Source organism: Mustelus asterias, chromosome 12 (genome assembly GCF_964213995.1).
Source record: "Mustelus asterias chromosome 12, sMusAst1.hap1.1, whole genome shotgun sequence".
In the NCBI taxonomy this organism is placed as follows: domain Eukaryota; kingdom Metazoa; phylum Chordata; class Chondrichthyes; order Carcharhiniformes; family Triakidae; genus Mustelus; species Mustelus asterias.
In genome coordinates, this window is record NC_135812.1 from 63052529 (window position 1) to 63074026 (window position 21498).

Genomic DNA, 21498 nt, shown 5'->3' on the forward strand with positions numbered 1-21498 from the left:
ACAGAACTTTTGGCATTACAAAGTGTATGACAGAGGTTTATCTCTGTTCCGTAGAAATATTAGTCATGCAGAAAATAAATGAGGTTTTGACATTAATGGGGAGGAGGAAGGGAGGAGTACCATTGTAAATTCATAACCCACTGCTGCCAACACGTGAAGAGGAAAGACTCTAGCTTTCTAAATAACCACAGATGCATGGAAATCATCCAAACATGGTTTTAATTATATACAAATTTAACAAAAAAGGTTTTCGTTTTTACACACTGGTCATGAGCATTAACTTTTCCTAACAACATTCCAAGGGAGATTGGTGCACGCATACACCAGAGTGGTACAAAGTACCTTCCTGACAATTATAGCGCTGATGAAGGGGCCAACCAGAGAATATAGAGAAGGCCACCCCCCCCAGCTATTCAATTACCTTCCGCAGCTTGGTCCAGCAGCAGCATTGCCACTAATTCTGTCAGATGTGCAACTCAATAGTAAGAGTTTGGGAAAGAGATGATTTAAAAACAGACACAATTTACAAATGCAAACAAATAACGTACATCAACAGCAATCTAAATGAAAATTGGTCAGTAAAAATGCCTCAGTGAACAGTGGGGACACAAAAGCACTCAAAATACTGCATGCACATAGGGAGTCAAGTAAATTGATTGAAAAACCACCTTCTGTGGCTTTGTTAGCATTAGTTCATATTCTGATTCAGCATAAACACTGTTGAATGTGCCAGAAGTAATTTCACTTACCTTAAATTGCCACAGATGCATTGCCATTTTTATCTTTAGAATCACAATCTCAATTTACATAAACAAAACCGTGCAGTGTGCCATGGAAAACAAATGAGCTCATTTTCAAAGACGCTGCACAAGATCACCAAATTATTCAACACAACTCTCTGTAGTACATTACAACTTATAATGGAGCAATGGTTTTTCAAGTTATTTAAGGTACCTTGTGCACCATTAATTGTGTGGATACTGGTTTCTCAAACAAACAGTCATCCAAGACAACAATGGAGATTTGCTCCCCATTTCTTGCTGAACCTCACTCCTCACAAACTAACTGGGGAAGACGATTTCTCTCTTTTCCCCTGAAAAGGGCAGCCAGGTGGCTTCAGGAAAGTCTGCAGTCAGAATTGAAGTCTGTAGTGAAATGCCACCAAACTAAATTTTGCTTGGTTATCTGGACCACAGCTCATGAAGTTCAGAGGCTGGGCAAGCTGTGTCAAAGTTGCCTGTGGGAAAACTGTGGAAAAAGATTCTGCTTAAAATGTTACTAGTGTGTAAAAAAGTTAAAAAGAGGAACTTGTTGGCCAAAATACAACAGTAAACTCAAATTTAATAAATAAAAATGAATATTTCTTCATTTTGCCTGGTTGTTTGCTGAGGAAGGAGAGAAAAAAAGTGTAACAATTCACATGTTCGAAGAAGTGATTTTCCAGTTTCTCAAACTCTAACACTGTATTTTGCACCCACAATTCAACAAAACTAAAAGTTCTCAACAGAAGAAACAAACCAATCTCCGATAGTACAAATTGGTATCAGCAGCCAATCACTCACCCCAATTTTGTATTCCTCTTCTGAACTGCTTCTAGTGCAGATTTTGGCCAAATCAGAGTTGCATTCAAGACAGTGGTGTTCACCTGCTCTCACATTTTAACTGTCTAACCTCCCTTTTTTATGCCGTAGAGACCACGGTCTTATCTAGTAGTAATCATGTTCACCACAAATTAAAATGCATTTTGGTAAAAAAGTTAATATTTTGAATGGTGGAAGGTTGGTTGATGTGGAAGAGACTGATTTAGGGACAAGGTTCCCTGGATATTAAAGAAAAGACGACTCGCAATTATATAGCGCATTTCACAGTCACCAGGTGTCTGAAAGCTCTTTACAGCAAATGAAATACCTTTTTGTGACGTGTAATCACTGTTGTAACGCAGCAGCTAATTTGCACTTAGCAAATGCCCACAAACAGCAACGTGGTAATGACCAGATATTGTTTTTTTGTGATGTTGGTTAAAGGATAAATATTGACCAGGACACTATTAGAAGCTGCTGTGGATAAGCTCATTAAAAATGTACAATAATAGTGTTTTATGGCAAGAGATAGAGTTGAGATGTAACAGTGAATCTGTATAAAATCTTCTCAGATCACAGTTGGAAGCGGTAAATGTAACTCCTGATCCACACAGTAAGCAAGGTACTGAGGCAATGTTGTGTCTGGTATGAGAAAATACAAATAGGAAAGGCTTCCAAATAGAGGAGATTATCGTGTGATTTGATAAGTGTTTAAGGAATGAGACAGGAATGGTGCATGCTTCAGTAATTAAAGGAATGAGAACAAGGAAACAATTGAAAAAAAAAACAAACAAATTAAATCTATTCCCAGAATGACCAACTGAAAGCAGAAACCATAGGCTAGATTTTCACATTTACCACCTAGGTGCTCAACACCAATCAAGTGTTGTGTAAAAAGTAAAATCAAATGGAAGAATTCTATGCCAGTTAACATAACCCACCAATTTTCTTTTATTTGCACATTGGCCAGGTAGTGATTACAAATGTTTTGCCCACTTGTTAAGATTGTTATCTGAAAGAAAATCAGATAAAGGGAAAGGGACTACTGGTTGTGTTGGATGAGAAACACCAACATGCATTGTTGGATTGAAATACTAAATTTGTGTATTGTAATTTTCATGGTAAAATTCAAATCCTTCCACAGGTACTAGGGATTGCAAAAGACAATCCAGTCTCGAGAGAATAATGTTCTTTGGTTTTATTAGTTTAATTCTGTATTACCCGGTATTTACACTGCTGTTATTAGGGGATCACATAACTGATCTGCTGCTAGTGGCAGATCGGTCACACACCTACAGGTGGAAGCTGAAAAGAAATTACAATTCAGACTCTCTCCTCACCACAGTGAGAACCACTGCATTAGCACAGTATGTTTTGCAAACAGGGCAGGAACCAAACCCTTCCCAAATTAACATATAAAACAGTACGATGGTGGTCTGTGGCTGTGGAAACATCCAGTTTCAGATGGGGTTGAAGAAACATTTATTCCATTGCTGCTGTTGGAGAAGGATAGTTTTTCTTACTAAGTTATATCACAAAGATACAAATTAGCATTTTGTACATTGTTGCTTTTCGCATCAATCTATCTGGATCTTATTGGATACTTTTTTAGTCTGCAATTGTATTTAATTATAGTTGTAACTTCATCTATGCTCACATTTATAAACCATAGATAAGAGAATTCTCCCTCACATTGCGTGTAGCGAAGCTGTGAACCAATTCTTTGTATAAAAGTAGTTTACACATATACACACAATGCACAAAGGAAATGCAATTGGCGTATTGTTGTATTTTGTCTTTTCTGCAATTTTGCTTTTGAAATGGAAGTTGACTCCACACCTCTATAATACAACAGAGCTTTAGAGCTGGTCCTGTAATAATAATTAATAAATAATGTCTTTACAGTCGCTCCAGAATTGAAGAAGCCAGATCATTTGCTGCCCAGCACTTTGAGAAGTAGCTTGACTGTCAAGATGGAACATTTCATCAAAATTGCTTGCTTAATTACAGCCAGGACAGAAGCAACGGAGAGCCAAAACACAAAGCCTGAGGAGAAAAGCAGTTGTTACTGGTCCAGACACTTTGCAAGTAGCTTGTATGATGTATGACCAGTAAAACCGATTTTTCCATTTCAAAGTTTATTGGATGAAACCAGGTATATTGCTCATACCAGTTTCACCAGACTGGCAGAAACAGCCCGTACACAGCTTTGCTCTGTAAGCTGAAAGAAATTTTGCCCAACACTATATAAAAGATACAATCCCATTTACAAGTCTCTTGCTATTACATCTCCTGCAACATCGATCTTTACCCAGATCAATCAGATCACTTACAACACAAAGACATCCGTGCTAAAAATAAACTGAATTTGACTACTACAAACCTATCCAAACCTGTGCCATTTTATACAAATCTAGTAGCTATGAACAAAGCTTTTTAGTCAGAAATGCGGACAGCATGTTGACCCCGCCTGGGATGTGTTGTTAGAAGTCACGTCTGTGGTACAATTCTGGGTCATAGTACTTGGTAACTACAACTCTGTTGGCAAACTTTCGGCCTGTTAGTGCTTGCATTGCTTTTTGGCAGTCTAGAGGAGAGATGAATTCTACAAATATCTGTTCAGAAAAAAAACAAAAAAAGTTATTTGTTAAACAAAATAAGGCTCAACAAAAAGCAAATCAGCACAGCAATAAAGAGTCCTCTTGCTTTGAACCACAGGGAAAGGCCCGAGGACTGAATTGCCCATTTTCGTAGTTATCAGCTTCACCACTGAACAACAAAGTTGATTTTCCCCAGTTTTAAGTGCACTTCCTAGTTACTAACTGCAATTGTCGTGAGCATTAATGTCCACTTCATTTACTGAAGTCTCAATCTTCCTTCAAGAAGATTGAGACTTCCTGGTAATTTGTTTAGAATAGACAGCTTGCTGCACGAAGCATAAATAATTTTATATGTTTGTTTTTGGCTTTCTGCTCTTAATTATATTGTTAGACTGGGGGGGCGATCAGAATGGTGTTTGTTGTGGGGGTGGAGGAAAAGGAAGAGAAAGAGGCCACTCATTGGGAACCTTATTTTCATCTACAACTAGATTTTCTGTTGAGCATGAATAGTCACAAGATCTATCCTCAATAACACAATGTACATAGTTTCCAGCTACAGCTCTTCCACACCCTCTCCCTACTTGGAAACCAAGAGCAGCAATAGTATTTGATAAAGAGATATTAGCAACATAAACACAGATCCTTGTTGGCCAGAATTTATCAACTAATCCAACTGGACAGCAGAGTTTATATTAATGATGATGTGATATTTTGGAAGCCTCAAATTCCTGATTTTGTTTGACTAATTTTTAACTAATGTTGAAGAAATCTTTGGTTTTGACATCAGAGTCATCTCCAAATATAAATGGTTGAATGCTACCACGCGAGGGAATTAACTAAATAAAAAATTAGGTTCCACAGATTCTGATCAAGTACTGACTTTCAAAACTTAACCGTTTTCTCATAGCTTTGTTACACACCGAACTGGCAAATGTAATAGAATGATTAAGTGGTTCAAACATTCAACTTCAACAGCAGCTCATCAGTCAGAGATTTTAATCTGTTCTGACCTAACGCAGTCATTCATTTACCTTGCCGCAGCCAGGCACTTCTAGCCCATCCAGTGGTCGTGGGATTTCAATGGATTTCACAGTCCCATATTTGCTACACTCTTCTCTAATGTCTTCCAGGATTTCCTCATACTCCTCATCGTCAATAAGTTCATCTGGTGACACCATGTTTAACAGGCACAACACGTCAGTGGGCAGCCCCGTGTTCTGAGCTTGCATTGATGGAAGGCCCGGTACCTGCACAGTCACTGGTGTTTGGATAATGGCACTCTGTAACAGAAAAAAAATGGGATTTGTCGCAAATTAAATGCTCATCAGCTACCACTCCACAACATTACAGCTTTAAGAGGATGGGAATATAATCATGTTCCTCTACATCCGCAAAGGTTTGAACCAAATCATCCTCATTGCAGCTGATTATCACTACTAACATTGGAGGAAAAACTACAAGTAATGAAAGAAAGGATGATGGGCACTAGAAAGAAAACAACAGCATCCCATTGGTCAACAGCTTTGCTAATCGCCATTCAGTCTAAACTGGCACCTATTTTGTGAAACAAAAACCCAACTGCATAGAGTGGGATGAATATCCATTTAACCCGTTTCTGGTTTACTTAGAAAAAGAAAGTTGGTCAGAATTCCAATGTTCATCGTGAACGTTTGTCTCTGAATGCATAGATGAGGCCTTGGTTTAACATTACATCAAGATGGTATGTCAAGCCTAGATAATGTGCTCAAAGCCCAAGACAGCGTCTTAAAGCTACCAGCATCAGACAAAGGTGAAAGGGCTACTCCAATCGAGGTAAATAACAAAAGGAAATGCACTGCAGACCTTTGAAAGTTCAGATGGAATCAAACCCATTTTAAATACAGCATTAATAATTGAGAAAAAAAATCTTATTTCCTCTTTCATTCTTTAGCCAATTATTTTAATTCCAGAACATCTGGTTAAAAGTCCTCGTTAGAGGAGTTATTTTCATTGTCAAAGAAATTATTTTCATGTTACTTGCTCCATCAAAACCCTGAAATTTTGGATGATTTAAGTCATCACTTAACCTTCTCTGCTGAAAAGAAACCAACCAACCCCAGGCTCTTAAATCTTTCCTTGGTATTTTCCTGGTAAACCTTTGTAAAACATTTATGGGATTTAGCCAAGGCAAATTAATTCTCAGTGAAATGTTAAAAAGCACCTCTCATTTCATGTGTATAAATGGTACATGAACTTGATGGGCTGAACAGCTCCTCCTGTGCCAGAAATAACTCAATGACTCTACTAAACTATTCTTGGTGGATTTGCATGCCTGGATCAACTGGATGAATAGCTGAGATGCATAGTGCTTGTATATCTAGCTTATAAATGTATCACTAGCTGATTTTGACTTTATTTTTTTTCTAAAAGAAGCAGTACAATTTCAAACTCAAGCAAAGTAAACATATTTAGCAGCCCAGAAAATGTTAATACCACTTAGAGTGGCACAGGCCACAGCTTTTTAAAAAAAGGGTAAAAGTTAAAAAAACTCAAGGGACAACGCAGTACGATTAGTTTTGGATTATTTTAGCAAAGAGCTAGCACAGATATGAAGAAATAAATTGCTTTCGTCTGTGCTGTAAATGCCCATTGCTCTATGGTTTGCAGAATGACTTTCAGGCACCTACCACAGCATGGCAAGAAGCCATCAATTCAACTACTAACTATATTGGTGTGGTGAGAGGGTTACCTTATCTGAAAATGTTTGCCAAGTGTAGGTGACACAGCCATGAAACGCACGGACAGAAAATCCTTGGCAAGTTTATTCAGCGAGGACAGCTGAAGCACACAGACCCAATGCCCTCAGAATGGATCTCCACAGCATGTTGAGTCAGCCTAGGTGATAGGAGGAATACTCCAATTGGCTTCAGCATAGTGTTTGCGAAGAGAAAAAAAAAGATGGGTTCCACTTCCCATTCCTAACCAGCAACTCCCCTACTGGAAGTGTGTGCGTACGTTTAGGGGAGGACAGGATAAATCCCAATTGTGATAGTCTTTCACCAGCTGAATAGCCTGCTGACCAAAGTTTACGTACAAGTAGATATTTGGTTTAAAAAGGTATGCTAGGTTGATAATTATATATGAAATCTGAATCCAACAAGGAGTCAAATTTCTTTAAAGGGGAGAAAATTTGATACTGGGAGGTCATTATTTGAGAAACCACAACTTCCACTCAACCCTGTACATTTGTAGCAAACAGGTCACATATAGTAGTACGGAATTTGAAAAATTGGTAAAAAGAGACTTGATGGGAAGGGGGCAGATATGAGCAGGTTTGCCAATTTTACATATATAAGGAGATAGCTGTTCAATGCCTGGGAAGTTTCCTAGCACTGTGTGAAGGTCAGATTGACAAAGGAAATGGAAATTAGTTACCGGATTGGCATTCTTTGCACCAACGCTTGCTCTCTGCACTATAAGCTTCTTATCCCCAAGCTGCATTCCATTCAACCCTGCGATAGCCTAAAAAGAACACACATCATTCAGAACAGGCAGGATAGAAGCATGTTTGGTGAAAACTGTCCAAGAACTGCATCATTTTCAAATGTTCAATATTATCTAGGCTCAAAACACAAGCACACAAACTGGGGAAGATTTCCTTTGTGGACTTTCATGCAGCAAACTGCAACAATGTTCTTTATAATCCAGTTATGATTTCATTATTCAGTGGATAAAACAAATCATCCCCAATATCAGCCAATTTAAATACATGATTCTACAACACAAACTGCACATTGTTACATATGCTGTATAACAGTACAGAACAGCATGAATTATATCAGGCCTCAAATTAGGTTTTACCAAGTCCCCATTTTGAATCCCAATTCCCTATTGACACTCTATTATACACCCACCAAAAAGCAGCCAACCGAATCCGTGGGCTTCTCCACAACTTTGCAAGGATCAGCTGGTAGGAAGTAGACATACCTGAAGCCCCTGGTGGAGACCCAGCAGAAAACTGATGAAACTCATCATGCTTATGGTTTGCAGGCTTGAGTGTTGGTCTCCACAGAAGTTTAAGCCTGCAACCAGAGATGCAATGTGATCCCAGGCTGTATGAACCAAAAGGATGGCCGTCACCAAGCTCTCCTAGAAGCCAATGACTAAGGTAATCTTCAGGACGGTGGTCCACTTCCCCCTTACCTGTGGCTCTCAGGAGACCCCACTGCTCCATGTACATGGACTTACACTCTCAGTCCATCAGCAGAGACAATAAATGGGAAGTGTGCAAGAGTGAGAATGACTGGTAAGATGTCATGCTCGGTTAATGAGTTAAAGTTTTATTAGTCACAGGTAGGCTTACATTAACACTGCACTGAAGTTACTGAAAATCCCCTAGTTGCCACACTCTAGCGCCTGTTTGGGTACACTGAGGGAGAATTTAGTATGGCCAATGTACCTAACCAGCACATCTTTTGGACTGTGGAAGGAAACTGGAGCACCCAGAGGAAGCCCACACAGACACGGGGAGAACGTGCAGACTCCACACAGTGAACTAGGCTGGAAATCGAACCCGGATTCCTGACGCTTTGAGACAGCAGTGCTAACCACTGTGTCACCATGCCGCCCAATGAGTCACACTACCTTAGAAGGAAACTACTGGCTGTAGTCATCAACAGCTCTGCATACAGAAATGTTAATTTACATCAATGGTACATTTAGCATACAAACTGCATGCAGCAGGTTAGAAGGCTGATGTTCTGGAACTGCTGCTGCTTTACCAGTCAGGATTGGCTTGTTGAAACGAGTTGCAATTTCTTATTCCTAAATATTCTTGTTCTGTTAGCACTTGCACCATTGGAAATCGATGTTAGAAAAATCCTTGATCAACTGGTGAACCCAATCACTGATTCTTTACACATTTGTTCAAGGCTATGAAAAGTTGTGATTGCACAAGTTTAGTAAATTGTCTGGCATCAATGGTCATTTTAGGTTTGTACCAGTTACAAAGTAAGGATTTCCACCTTTTTTAAAATGTTAGATATGACAGCACTAATGCAAACTTACCGAGTGTAGTCAGTCGAAGCACAAGTGTGTTGACCAAAAGCGAGAAAAGTGAAGTGATGTGAAAGGATTTACATGACACCCATCATGCAAAACAAGGCAAGAGACAATGTACAATATACCGCAACAATGCAATTAACATCTGATCTCCAGTAACCACATGTGAGTTTTGAAAAATAAATAGGGACCATGTCATTAAAGTGAAGCACAGCAAACAAAATAACAAAAAGCAAAAGCACGGCAGTCAAAAGGAAGGAGGTGGTCTAAACAGTGCAACTTCTTTTGATGCAGCCAAAGAGGGAGAAACAGCAAACTGACAAAAGCGAGTGCACAACAGAATGAGAAGTGGGCAACCCGCAGCATTACAAATCCACTTAAATTTTGATATTCGCTATGATCTTTTACTCAAAAATGTCAAAGTACATTCCTTACCTTTTATTCAATACACCCCAGGTTTTACCATTCATTTTTTGGGCCTATCGCCACTTGGAAAAGGTTGCCTCTGGTTGACTTAGTTATCCTCAAATATCCCCCCCCTCAGTCATTTATATTCCATCACTCCAAAAACCAACATGGTCACTTTACCGAAACAATCAGATCAAATTACAAACTCTATCACTGCACTTTTTCTGGCCTGCAGCACTTGCAGCATAAATACTCCCAGTTAACTGAGGCATAGAAACAGTTAAACTATCAACTGGACAATGAATTGACAAAACATTGCTCAATTATCCAAAATATGCTATTCCATTATATTCAGCCACCTGTTATGAAACAGTGATATTCAAAAGGAACTCAGTACGTTATTTCCAATTCCAATAACATAGAATTGTTCATACCTGATCAGTAACATTGACATCCACATATTCACAGAAGGCATAACCTTTGGATAGAGATGTTGCACTGTCCTTTACTAGGTTAAAAGCTTTAAGAGGGCCAAATGAAGTCAGAAGTTCTTTCACCTGCAAACAAAAACCAACAGTGCACCGTTGAATGAGTAATTCTTCAAAACTGTTACAATGAAATATTAAATACTGTACAAATTCCCCAAATTATTAGAGTTTGGAAATTAAAAACTCTATACTTTAGGTACTGTGCATAAAATGGTGAAAGAGCCAATTCAATAAACTATCCCTTTTACGATCAATGTGATTTTAAACATAAGCAATTCAATTATATGTAGACAGTCTGAAGTTTAAGAACAGGCCTCTAGTCAATAGAATAAAGATTTCCAGCTAAACATGCAGCAGTCAGCATCAAGGCGCTGCTACACACTAATCCACATCAGAATACCAATCTTTCAAATTCAGGCAGGGAGACCAATTGGGATGGTCCCGGAATTTGGCTCTGTCCTGTGTCTGAGGTTCCCAGGATGCTATTTGTCCCGGATTTCTCATGTCTGAATCCATCGTGTCTGTACACTCCAGGGGGTGTGGTCCCAGCTGGTGGTGGCAATCTTGGTCATGATTCGGAATGATGGTGGTGGGGTTCCAAAGTCAGGTCAGTAAGCAGAGGCAGTCTCTTGCCCAAGTTCAAGCTGGCCCCCCATCCGTCCCACACACAAAAAGCTCCAATGGGCCTGTCAGCAACAACCCACAATATAATCACTCCCCTTCCCCAATGGTCCCATCAGCAACAACTCCCCATCATCAAAGCGTCCCTTATTTTCTAGTTTAAACAAAACTATCCAAATGTAGAAAAAAAGTCAACCACCTCTTGCCTGCATATAACAAAGTTAGGAAGAGACATCCACAATTTGAGAGATGATCCCACAGAACCACTTAGTTTAAAAAAGTTCCTTCACGTTCAGCTTACATAATCTAAAGTAGTTTGTCAAATTTAAAAACCTACTTGATTATTGTAGCAATGGAAAATGCTACTTATTGTAAATACAAGTTAGCTAAATCTTAGAAGTGATTTTCACAGCACAGGATGATAAAATGTGGAATTGAAGACAGGGGAGGAGGAGGAAGGACCAAGGATCCATATCTTGGTTTCAGAGGCAAGCACAATTCACCAAAGATGTTCCTTTTATATAAATGTAATCTGACTGTAGGTCTGTTCTTATACTTGCACTGATCCGCTAATTACAAACAACTTGGACAACAAGGATCTGACTGGATTAACTTTAAAAGGACTTTTAAGCATTTTTTAAAAACACAATGGAATTGGACAGCGAATGACCCAAACAAGGTCTACATTAGACCATGCCACTAAAAGAGTTTGCATACAATTAACAACTGGTACTACACACCATCAGAAAGTGTTAAAACACCATGCAAAGTTCAAACAGGGGATACTATCTCAAGCATCACCCTGGCACCCCAAGCCCATCAAAAATATTTCTAACAATTTGCTTTCTGGCCCCAGTGTTGTGAACTTCTTCCTTCACACTCTTAACATTAAACCACACCATTATCAACTTCACCAAATTAAATGCTGACAACACTTTGAAGCACTTACACTCAAAATAGGTGAATAATCCCATTGGAATTCATACAAATAAATATACGATCACCAAAGTGTGTGACTGGAGGCCAGAGTTCTGTTTTACTGGATTGCTTGTCCTCAACTGCTTGCAAACCCAAATTTCATGTAAAAAAAGGCAACATTTTTCTTAAGGGAACTAGAAACTGAACATTTTATACCAATGCCAGTTGTTTATACACATTTATATCCATGGAGTAGATAGATAGGAAGAGTCAAACCACCTCCTTTATCTAGTTATATCTGCGACAGCTGTCAAGACTGCTCCTCAAAAAACAGATAGTAAGAGCTTCTACAAGTGTTTAAAAAGAAAGAGAGTAAGTACAGTTATTGTTGGCCCTCTGAAGAGTGACAATGGGAAGTTAATCGTAGATAATAAGGAATTGGCAGATGAAATGGACTAATATTTTGTTTCTGTCCTGACTACAGAAGGTACAAAAAATATTCCAGTTATAGCTGTAAATCAGGAGGTGGAAAGGAGAGAGGAACTTGGTGAAAGTACAAGCACTAGGGAAGTAGTACTCAGCAAACTGATGGAGGTGCGGCCTGACAAGGCCCTGATGGACTTCATCCATGACATAGGTTAGGACCTGAATATTGATGGTGTGACATTTACAAAGGACAGGAAGAACAGTGTGCACGTGTCTGTTAATTAATGATGGTGTTAGTACACGAGGGGGATGACCCAAGTTCAGTAAAGTAGGATGTAAAAACAGGTTGGGTTAAGATGAGAAATCCCCTAATTGTAACTGCATGGTTAGAGATAATGGGAGCTTCTCAGAAAGGTATTGCAATAATCAGCAAGCTTTTAATCTAAACATAGTCTGGAAAAATCAGATGGGCAAAGGTGGCGCAGATGAGTATCTAATAGAGTGCTTTTGGGATAGTTTCTTAGAACAACATGTCCTGTAGCCTACCAGAGAGCAGGTTAGACTTGGTATTGTGCAATGGAATTAATTGATAACCTCAGTGAAGGCACCCCTTAGTAGTAGCGATCATAATATGACTGAATTTTACATTCAGTTTAAGGGAAAGATAGTGTGTTCAAGGCTAGTATTTTAAGCTTAAATAAGAGCAATTGTGAGGGCATGAAAGCAGAGCTAACTACAATGAACTGGCAAATATGCTTAAGGGATAGATCAACAGATGATTAGTGGCAGACATTTAGAGGGATATTTCAGAAAACACTGAATAGACATTCCAATGCAGAAGATAGATTTCAAGGAGAGGGCCCATCATCTGCAGTTACCTTGTGGCTGAGTAGCCAACAGCACCAGTGAGGGCAACAGTAACAGAGAATCCTGCATGCTGGAAATTTTGGTCTAGTTATAATTAAACACAGATGCAGGTTAGCAAGTCATGAACTATCCTGTGAGATGTGACCGGATACTTTCCTGTGTTGACACGATAAGGATGATTGTTTGGACTGTGGTAGACACCCTGGAGCCACTGTTACCATACATGATGAGGCTATATGCCTTACATGCAGCTTGGTATAAATATTTGGGAGTTGTTTCTGAGTAACTCCTTTGGCTATAATTGAATAGTGATCAGTTTCCAGTGCTATCATTGACTGAGTGCCAGAGAACGTGCTGGAAGAATGTGAGAAGTTTAAGATGTACTTTAAGTCTTTGTCTTCAGCAAAAACTCCATCACAAAAAGTGTGCCTTGAAGCCAATCTTCAGAGAAGACAAAGAACCACGAGGGAAGATCTATACCAGAGAACAGCCAGCCAATTTGCTCAAACCGGTAGTATTAATTTTCAGTCAAAAGCTTAAAGTTAAATGAGTTAAAGTGTTGCAACTAATGTGAGTCCAAGTACTGGTACCTAAAATACTGAATAAAGAGAATTGTTTTGTTAAAGTGAATTTGAGTCAACTCCTATCCTTTGGTTTGTCATACTAAGGAAAAGAACCTGGGAAAATGATTACGTTTACAGTTGAGTAAGAAACTAAAAAAGTTAGACTGTATTAAACTTAAAGGAAAAAGCATATTTGCACAAAGAGGAGTGGCAGGTCAGAAAAGAATGACAAAAAGGTTGATAAAGGAGGATAAACTAGAGCATGAGAGAAAGCTAGCCAGCAATATAAAAATGGACAGCAAGAGTTTCCATAGATATTTAAATAAGAGAAGTTAGCAAAGTGAGCACTGGTCCCACAGAAAGTGCGTCTGGGGAATTGGTAATGGAGAAAAGGGCTATGGCAGATGAATTAAATGGGTTTTTCTCACCTATAGGGGACACAAGTAACATCCCAGAAATTGCTGTGAACTAGGAAATGGAAAGTAGGGAGGAACAAGAAAATTACAAACACTAAGGAAGCGGTATTGAGCAAATTGTTAGATTTGCAGGCTGACAAATTCCAGATGGACTTCACTCAAATGTCTTGAAAAAAATGGCTAGTGAGATAGTTGACACATTGGTTTTAATTTTCCAAGATTCCCTAGATTCAAGGAAGGTTCCACTAGATTGGAAGATAGAAAATGTAACTCTTTTATACAAAAAGGCATGGAGACAGAAAAAAACGAAACACTAGGCCAGTTAACCTAACATCAGTCACAGGGAAACTGTTAGAAACCATCAAAGATGTTAGGCCACTTGGAAAAAAAAATCAAGGCAAGGAAAAAAATCAAGGCAATCAGGCAGAGTCAACATGGCTTTGTGAAAGGGAAATCATGTTTAACCAATTTGTCACTCTTTGAAGGAGTCACATGTGTTGTAGATAAAGGGGAACTGCTGGATGTACAGTACTTAGATTTCCAGGAGGCATTTCATAAGGTGTCACATGAAAAATTCTTGAATAAAATAAAAGCTTATGGTGTAAAGGGCAATACATTGGCATGGATTGAAGATTGGCTAGCTAATAGCAAACAGTTGGCATAAATGGGTCTTTTTCTGCTGTGAATAATGTGATGAGTGGTGCGCTACAGGGGTCTGTGCTGGGGCCTCAACTTTTTACCATTTATATAAATGATTTGGATGAAGGGTTAGAAGGTCTAGTTGCTAAATTTTCTGATGAAACAAAGATGGGTACAAAAGTAAATTGTGAAGAGGACGTAATGAGGCTACAAAAGGGACACAGATAATATTAAGTGAGTGTACAAAAATCTGGCCAAATGAGCATAACGTGGACAAATGTGACATTGTCAATTTTGCCAGGCAGAAAGGGCAGAGTATTAGTCAAACAGAGAGCAGCTCCAGAGTTCCAAGGTGCAGAGGGATCTAGGTGCTCTACTGAATGAGTCACAAAAAATTAGTATGCAGATACAGCAAGTAATAAGAAGGCCAATCCTTCATTACGAGAGGAATTGAACATAAAAGGACCTTATGCTTCAGTTATACATGGCATTGGTGAGACCACATCTCGAATACTGTGTGCAGGTTTGGTCGTCTTATTTAAGGATGTAAGTGCATTTGGATGCAGTTCAGAGGAGGTTTACTAGATTGATACCTGGAATGAACATATTGTCTCACAAGAAGGGTTGGACAGACTGCGTTTGTTTAAACTGGAGTTTAGAAGAGTGAGAAGCAACTTGATTGAAGTATAACATTCTGAACGGTATTGAGAAGGTGGATGTGGAAAAGATGTTTCCTCTTGTAGGGCAGAACTCGGTGTACTGCTTTAAAATTAGGGTCACCCTTTGAGGACAGAGATAAAGAGAATGTTTTTTTTCCTTGAAGGGTTGTGCAACTTTGGAACTATCTCAGAAGGCGGTGGAAGCGGATCACTTAATATTTTTAAAGCAGAAGTAGATAACCTCTTGTTCGGCAAGAAAATCAAAGGTTACCAGGGTAGGTGGGAATGTGCAATCTGAAACAAACAGATCAGTTATGACTGTAATGAATGGCAGAGCAGGCTTGAAGGGCTGAATGGCCTTCTAATCTTATTTCTTATGTAACCTTCTGATGGCAGATGGATTTGTATACCACATCACTCCCACCCTTCTTCCAACATGAAACAGTTAACCCAAACAGACATATTCTGTCTACCAGACAGGCCAAAAAGAATAAAACTTAAATTAACAATCTGCATGAAAGTTCTCTAGAATCATAGAGTGCAGAGAGGTCATTCAGCCAATTGTGTCTGTGCTAGCTCTCTGTAACAGCAACTCAGCCATTTCCACTCACCTGCCCATCAAGTGCTTATCCAAACCTTTTTAGAAAGCCATGATCAAAACTGCCCGCACCACATGCTCAGGCATTGTATTCCAGTTCATAACCACTTGCTGCATTAAAAAAAAATTCATGTCGCTATTGCTTCATTTTCCAATCACCCTAAATTTGGTTATTGACCCTTTCACCAATGAGAATAGTTTCTCCCAAACAGTTTCTACTCTAGCTGGATCCCTCATGATTTTGAATACTTTTCCCAAATCTTCTCTCAATGTTCTGCAGCACGGTGGCACAGTGGTTAGCACTGCTGCCTCACAGTGCCAGGGACCTGGGTTCGATTCCCGGCTTGGGTCACTGTCTGTGCAGAATCTGCACATTCTCCACATGTCCACGTGGGTTTCCTCCAAGTGCTCGGTTTCTCCCACAGTCCGAAAGGCATGCTGGTTAGGTGCATTGGCCATGCTAAACTATCCCTCAGTGTACCCGAACAGGCGCCAAAGTGTGGCGACTAGGGGATTTTCACCGTAGCTTCATTGCAGTGTTAATGTAATGTAATGTAAGCTACTTGTATGTTCCAGACACTAATAAATATACTTATAAACTCTTCCAAGGGGACCAACCCCAGCTTCTCCAATCTATCCACATAATTAAAATCTCATATTCCTGGAATCATTCTCAAAGCTTTATTTTGTGCAGATTCTCTAAAATCTTACATCCTTCCTAAAGCGTGGTGCCTTGTATTGGGCACAATACGCCAGTTGAGGCCAAACCAATGTTTTAAAGGTTCATCATGAATTATGTATGCCTCTAGTGAAGTAGTTCAGGATCCTGTATGCATTTCAACTGCTTTCTCAGCCTGTCCAACCACCTTTAATGATTTGTGCACATACCCCCCAGATCGCTGTTCCTGCACCCATTTTAGAATTATACCCTTTAGTTTATATTGAGTCTTCTTGATCTTGCTACCAAAATGCACCATTTCATACTTCTCTGCATGGAATTTAATCTGCCACGTACCTGCCCATTTTATCAGCTTGTCTACATCCCCTTAAAGTCTCTTTACAGGCAGCCTATTATTGCGTTACAGTTTTGCCTGTCAATCGTGTCCAATTTAAGTGAATCAAAGCTACTTGCAACCCAATGAAATTGGCCTTCCTCCAATCAAGTAATTTCACTATAGATTGTTCCTGGACTTTTCTACAGCTAATCTAAAACATGATGCAACAATCACTATCGCCCAAATGTCGGTACTTTCATTCCCCGAAATCAAATCCACTAATGCCTCCTTCTTTATGGGCCAGAAACATATGGATCAAGAAAACTATCCTGAAACTCTTCCCCCTCTCTGCCCTTTAATTATCCAAATATAGGTTCAGAGTGTAAACTCCCCTTTTATCACTACACTTAAGTTTTTGCACCATTATAATTTCTTTGCAAACGTGTCCTTTGATATGTTTTCCACTAGTTGATGACTAGTAGCAAACATCCACTAGAATACTGACACTTCGACTGCTTAAGCTGCCAAGCTGCTTTCCACATTGGTGACTTTGACACTACTGAGAAAGTGCACAATACTTCGAAGTGCCAACCGGCAATCACTGCATACATACAAGCTCTTTGCTTCTTTTAAAAAGAAGGAATCTCCCTTCTATGTGATCATTGATCCAGAACCAGAGACAACCTTTAAAGGGAAGTTTCTTCATAATTGTCCAGCTTACATTTAAAAATTTACATGATTAAAGAAAATGGTCATGGACGAGGGACAACTGGTTCAATTTCATTTAACAAAACTACATGATAACAAGAGGGTTGTCACCTTTGCTTTAATTCTTGAAGAAAGACTTGAAATTAAGGGGCAAGATAATTACAGAACCAATATGTAAATTGCCAGAAATTTCAAGAAACCTGTTATCCCAAAGCATACATTAAAGCTTGGCTTTATTTGTTTTGAATCTGTCGAAAGCACAGAGATTCAAACATTTATCAGGCATTCCCTTTACTAGGATTCGTACACTTTAACTCCCATCGTGTACTTGGGTTCACGTATCTCGCGGATCCTGTATCCAAAATACCAACAGAATCCAGGTATATTTTTCAGAACTCTGGACTCCAGACATGGGTTATTTTTCTAAACATACAAGCATATTGAAGTCTTTTCAGCCTTCAAATTAACCCATTGAGGACAATCTGCACCGATTCAATTGTGGAATTGTATGGTATTATTGTAGATGAAGAAATGTTTGTGTGGTTTCCAAACCTTGACATTTTAAGGATTCAAAGTGATTGGAAAGCGATGAAAGCATTCTTACTAATCAAACAGCATAAAATAAATGTGGTTCTCAAGGGGTTAATAAAGGCAATTGAGAAACTATAGGCTCAAAGGTCTCTCCCAATAATCCTCGACTATATGAAAAGTTGGAAAAAAAAAGGGAAAAAAAAAGTCTTACCTCCTACAGACACATATCATAGGTCTATACGGACTACTTACACCACTACTTAAAGTGGTTTATTCATTTGTACCAAAAACAAGTTTATATTTGTTTTCTCTTTGTTTAGGTCTACCCTCAAAGCCAGCGAATGCTCCCAGAAAGGCTGGGCAGGTCCTAGAGTTGAGGGCAGAGCAGAGCAGCTGGCTCCAAGGGTATCCGAGTGCGGGACATGAGCTCTTACTTGCCTTGTCTTACAGGTTGGCATGGCAGCAGTAGATCAGTACTACTGAACAAACTATGCGCCAAGACTTACGATCTTACAGGCCCCTAGCTGGGGACAAAGTGGGGGAACAAAAATGAAAGAGCCATGAGTATCAACCAGCAGTGACTACAAAGGAAGGAGTCAGTATAACACTGGCTCACAAATTTAGAATTAGAAAACAAAACTCCCTGTTCTCATTAAACCGTGCATTTCAGATTTTCTAATGCTGAATATCAATTACAGATTAATATCAATTTCTCCAATTGTTCCCCCTTCCCAGTTTTAGGTGAGTGTTAAGATAGCTAATATAGATAGCTACAGAAATTAAATAAAGTGTTGCCAAGGATCATATCATGTTTTTAACATTTGGAATCTATAAAATATTTAGCATGGAATTAAGAAGTGAAAGTGCACCTTAAGCAAAGGTTTGCTATTAACCTATTAAAAAGTGAAAATTGAACTATCCAGTAAAATGAATTTATTCATGCAAGGCACATAAATCAGGGCTCAAAATTAACAGCGATCCAGTACTTACAGATGGAAAAGTAAATTCAAAGTTTCTTTTAAATAATGCAGTCACAGTGCAAACCTCAATAACTTCTACAAGAACTTAAGGTTGAGCTTTCCCAAGAACTTCTCAAATCATCGGTTTATAACTAGTGGTTATAATTAGTTTGTCAATCTGTACGGCCACTGGAGTAGTTTTATTTTCTGCTTTGAATTTACTTGCAACAGTTGAAGTCTAGTGCTTCAGCCATGCATTAAATTATTCTTTCAGATTGTCCAAAATATTTTTTGTGTTTCATCTTCAGGAAACTTATTTGCAGATAGTCCAGTCTGGGGGAGGAAAGATTTAAAAGACATTTAAAGTCAATGATGTATTTTTTTTAAATTGGGAAATAAAAACTGTGTATTGGTCAGTACTGTATGTACAAGCGGATCCAACAGTTAAGTTGTAGCCCAAAATCTGCGTGCCCTCCACCCATCTCTTTAGTTTAACTTAAAAAAAAATACAGATCAAGATCATTTCATAAAAATAATAAGCCAACCTGATATGATCCTTCCAGGGCAGTTTTATAGTAAAACCAAGCTCGAACTATACAAATTTATCAAAGTGTTTTTAACACTACATATCATAAGGTAGTAAAGAAATTGACTGTAATTGCATCTCACCTTAAAGTGCCGAACGGTTTAGGAATCTAAAAACCTGTAAAAACTGAACTGCTGTGAAAACAAAATGGGGCTAGAACGAAAAGCTTTACCACTGGAAAAATAGGCCATGTTGGAAAACTGAAAGTTCTACGATTCAAAATACCTGCACTAATTTACAAATAATTGAAATACTGAAATGGAAAACAAAGCCAAATTCAGGAGCCCTAAAGTAAAAAAAAACAAATTCCTGCAAAGGGGAAGGAAGGGCCCTCTTAAGATGCAAAGTATCTTCCAGTAATGTTGCTACAGAACGGATTTCACTTTCTTGTTTTGTTTGTGATGCTGGTATTGCAGATCTGGATCTTTAAGACATTTTGTCACCCTTCAGCAGCTTGAGTTGCTAATTCCCTTGCTGAAAAAGGAAGCTAGTGAAATTTGCTTGAGCAAAAATGGTGATTCTATATGTTAGGTAACATATTCTCCACCAGCCATTTTATTAGATCAGCATTTTCACACAAGCATTTTCACATTAAAAAAACGATTTGGGGAGAAATTGGGACAAAAGAAAAGAAAAAATGCGCTATTATCGATTACAAAACAGGAAACAATGCGATTCGCCCATCATCTTCACCATGAAACAACAGATGTTCCTTGTTCAGTGATTTTCACAAGGATTTTATACATAAATCTCATTTTAAAACACCTGAGTATAAGGATTGGTCCAATTTAACTGGTTCATTGAAAACAATAAGTGATAAAGAAAAAAAATGCCATCTTCAAAAATTAGTTTGGAATTGCATTGGAGAAAGCTGACACCTTGAACAGTCAATAACTGCTTCACAACTATCAGACCTGCCGTATTTGGTCAGTGGCATAAATCAATGCAGCTTTGGATATATGAAATTGATGAGGAGAAAGAGCAGGACCACACTTGTCAGCTTTCTCCGAGTGGGTTGTATCCATAGCTACCTGATCATCATTGAGGTAATTGGGCAAACCGCCAATGAAAAGCTTGTGTGGAGAATCCGGAACCACTGTGGAGACAACACCTACAAAGAGACAAGAGAAACAAAACATGGCAATATAAACATCCTGGACTAAAAGCTAGTGGGAGTATGGGTCATTATGTTGCACATTTAACAAAAAAATCAAGGAAGGAAAAATATCAGGATCACACAAAATATTTTACCTCATGGTGGGAGGTAGGCAAGGGATTCAGAATGTCTGAATCACCATGGAGATTTCTATTTAATGGATAGGAAGACATGTTGCAATGAGATACACAGAAACTATATCCTAGAAGTGAGATGATCTGTTTCCTCGTGGTATGTGAGTGCAACTGCAGATTTGACGATGCCATCATGCTTATGGATGATGTGTGCTACCACCGGGACTTGAGCCATCTTAAATTTGTGGAGGGGACAAAGGAAGGGTTCAGATAATGGACCTTAATTATATTTTGTCTCCGAGAACAAAAGATAAATATATATAAATATATATTGAACACTTAGGAAAACATTGTATGTTGGAAGTTTCTTCCTGTACCTTAATTTGAATGAACTCACCCCTCGTTTAAAAAAAAAGCAAGCCACATATGGGTCAGAGGAAAGCAGAAGCGTAACTGGTAAAACCTTCTGACTTACAGTGTTGCGAATGTGGCCCTAGTCACATGCGCACGTTCCCAGGCTGGCGTAGAATCTTGCTGCGCCAGCTGCTCCAAACCGGAACATAAAGACTCTGCAGGTTTCCAAAATCCACAAGTGAGTGAACTTTTAATAGTTGCAGGGATTAAGAACCGGTGAGGATGGAAGAGATTAAAATGAAGAAAAAAATT

General features: G+C 38.8%; 2 protein-coding genes across 6 annotated transcripts in view; one reads left to right on the forward strand and one right to left on the reverse strand.

Moving 5' to 3' along the window:
- The window catches only part of LOC144501525 (uncharacterized), a 100530-nt gene extending 96686 nt beyond the window's left edge, over positions 1–3844 (forward strand). The window contains exon 17 of one of the 2 annotated variants that reach the window (XM_078225346.1): positions 3486–3844. In XM_078225346.1, the coding sequence (XP_078081472.1) occupies positions 3486–3540 (55 nt within the window). In that variant the 3' untranslated portion in view covers positions 3541–3844. The remainder of the gene's footprint in view (positions 1–3485) is intronic. The other variant, XM_078225347.1, reaches the window with a different exon arrangement.
- The window catches only part of LOC144501524 (splicing factor U2AF 65 kDa subunit-like), a 43998-nt gene continuing 22700 nt past the window's right edge, over positions 201–21498 (reverse strand). For all 4 annotated transcript variants that reach the window (XM_078225345.1, XM_078225344.1, XM_078225342.1 and 1 more), the window contains exons 7-11: positions 20634–20713; positions 10063–10185; positions 7595–7681; positions 5212–5460; positions 201–4195 (exon numbers count right to left, since the gene is read on the reverse strand). In XM_078225345.1, the coding sequence (XP_078081471.1) occupies positions 4064–4195; positions 5212–5460; positions 7595–7681; positions 10063–10185; positions 20634–20713 (671 nt within the window). In that variant the 3' untranslated portion in view covers positions 201–4063. The remainder of the gene's footprint in view (positions 4196–5211; positions 5461–7594; positions 7682–10062; positions 10186–20633; positions 20714–21498) is intronic.